The 2,568-nt window shown below is 44.0% G+C and overlaps 1 protein-coding gene across 1 annotated transcript in view; it reads right to left on the bottom strand.

Annotated features, from left to right (window-relative positions):
- Positions 1-385: 385 nt before the first annotated feature.
- The window catches only part of LOC137645529 (long-chain-fatty-acid--CoA ligase ACSBG2-like), a 22,599-nt gene continuing 20,416 nt past the window's right edge, over positions 386-2,568 (bottom strand). Inside the window, exon 2 of the mRNA XM_068378333.1 lies at positions 386-2,568. This exon is cut by the window's right edge and continues 931 nt beyond it. Coding sequence (XP_068234434.1) covers positions 386-2,568 — 2,183 coding nt within the window.

Genomic DNA, 2,568 nt, shown 5'->3' with positions numbered 1-2,568 from the left:
AAGACTTCTTCCACAAGTAAGACTTCTTCCCTCTGCTGTCTGTCTGTCTGTCTGTACAGAATGCCTTACCTTGTGTAAGACCCGGGCTCTTGCACAAGGTAAGGCAATCTATAAAGACAGACAGACAGACAGTAGAGGGAAGAAGTCCCTCTGCTGATTTCAACTTGTAGAATATCCACTTGATATTCAGAATAGTCACTATCTTGTTGTTTGCCTGCTGCTATCCTCTTCTTTTTCGTCCTTATTTCTTTCTTATATTCACTTTTTATATTTTTTTTCCAGTTTTTATATTTTTTTTTTGGATTTTCATTTTTTAGTTTTTTTTTTGGATTTTTAGTTTTTAATATATTTTTGGGTATTTTTCTTTTTCATAATGTTTTTTAACTTAGACATTGTACATGTCATCAATAATATCTTGGTACTTTTTCAAAACTACTTCCATCCTGACCTTCATTGTCGGTGTCAGTTCTCCCCCCATTACGGAAAAGTCCATTGGCAAAATTGCCCACTTATGTATTAAATATAAATGGTTTCTTGCCGTTTTATTAACTTCATCTATAGCCTCTTGAATGGCTTTCATTACATTTTCATCCGGTCCTTCTAGGATATCTTGTATGGTGTTGGCCTGCGATCCTATCTCCCTGCACCACTTGACAGTGCCCGGTGCCAGCGTGTCAAGGGGCAGCCCAGTGTAGGGGTCAATTTCAGTCGCAATTGGAAGGATCATCGTTAGGAACTTCTTTCCGTCGCCAATTAGTACTGGGAAACTAACTCCAGGCAACTTAGCTTTGACCTTCATCTCGATGGGCTCAGGGGCTATGTTATATCCTCCTGCCCCGATGATCAATCGCTTGATTCGGCCGGTGACATACAAGAAGTTATCGCTGTCCTTTCGGCCTATGTCGCCCGTGTATAACCATCCGTCGCTGTCCAAGGTTTCCATGGTCTCCTCCTCTTTGTTCACGTAACCCATGGTGATATTGCGACCATTCATCAGTATCTCCCCATTTCCTTTTTCATCAGGATTTAATATTTTTGTGAAATATCCGTCAGTTATTTGACCGCACGATCCAACCCTGAAGGCATCGGATTTGCCGACAGCATGTGGTCCAGTTGACTCAGATAATCCGTAGGTTTCGCAAAGAATAATTCCTAAACTGTGGAAAAATTCTACAATTTCGGGTGCTATGGGACCAGCGCCAGAAACGAAGTGCTTGCACTGCTGCAAGCCAAGTTCCTCTTTTATTTTCTGGAAGATGATCTTATCTGCAACGCCATACCCAAATGGTCTCTTAGTTTCTCCCGTCTGTCTCATTTTACTGTCCTTAAGGCCAATTGACCGAGCCAAATTGATAATCATTCTTTTAATCCACGGAGCGGTGTTCATTTCAAGGGAGATTAATTCGTAAAACTTCTCCCAGCCTCGCGGAATAGAAAAGAAGAAAGTTGGCTGTACATCCTGCAGCGTGAGCTTCATATTGGTACCCCGGAATACGGTGCTCTCAGCGAAGTAAACCACCCCACCCGACACAAGGGATCCGTATAAATCGACCATAAGAGCCGCGATGTGAGCGGGCGTTAGGTAGCTTAGAAGGCGCAATTCCCGTGGTTTGATGCCTAAATATGCCGAACCTGTGCGGGCCACCCATGTGATGTTATCGTGGTTAAGCATTACACCTTTGGATACGCCAGTCGTGCCGGAGGTGTATACAAGGAGGCAGCATTGGTTGATAGCTATTTGCTTCAATCTTTCCTCCAGCTCTTCGTCCGATTCCTGCTCTCCGATCTCCAACAGATTTTTCCAGCTATATACGTCGTCGTCATCTGCTTCCCCTTTATATTGTACGATTACGAATTTCTTGTTTAATTTTTCCTCTACTGCTTTGATTATTGACACCTCTTTGCTGCTTTCCACGACAAATATTTGGGCATCTGCGTCTTTTGCTATTTCCGTACAGGCGTCAACGCCGTTTGTGATATAAAGACCAGTTGCAATGCCTCCTGCGTGAATGGCAGCCAGGTGTGCCACGTACCACTCGGGAGAATTGAAGCCAAATATGCAAACTGCACGGAATCTCTTTAGACCTAATTTTATGTAGGCCTTAGCAGCGAGATTCACCTGCCTGTAATATTCGCCGTAAGTGATTTCGTTCCACTGCCCCCCTTCCTTGTAGCACATAGCAGGACAGTCTTTATATTTTTCTACTGCATCTTTGAATAAGGAGGGGATTGAGAGCGGTTTGAATGGGTCGTCCTCCTCAACGCGAATTTGTACAGGTTCCGTGCGAATGTGAGTCTTCAAAACACTAGCTGGTAGAATTTGATCCGGTCCATTTTTCATTGCTGCATTGGTTAAAGCATCTTCCTCTACCTCCTCCTTCACTTCGTTCTCCTCCTCCTTCACTTCGTTCTCCTCAGGCTCATCTTCCCGTTCATCTTGGTCGTTATCATGGGCTGATTCGTTTTCCTCGTCATTCTCCTTCTGCTCGTCTTCCTCCTTCTCTTCTTTTACCTCCTCCTCCTCCTCCTTGTGGCTCTCCCGCTTTTGTGTTTCATCATCCGTTTCTA

Source organism: Palaemon carinicauda, chromosome 8 (assembly GCF_036898095.1).
Source record: "Palaemon carinicauda isolate YSFRI2023 chromosome 8, ASM3689809v2, whole genome shotgun sequence".
Classification (NCBI taxonomy): domain Eukaryota; kingdom Metazoa; phylum Arthropoda; class Malacostraca; order Decapoda; family Palaemonidae; genus Palaemon; species Palaemon carinicauda.
The sequence above is the reverse complement of the archived record's forward strand: the minus strand, read 5'-3'. Positions and strand labels throughout refer to the sequence as shown.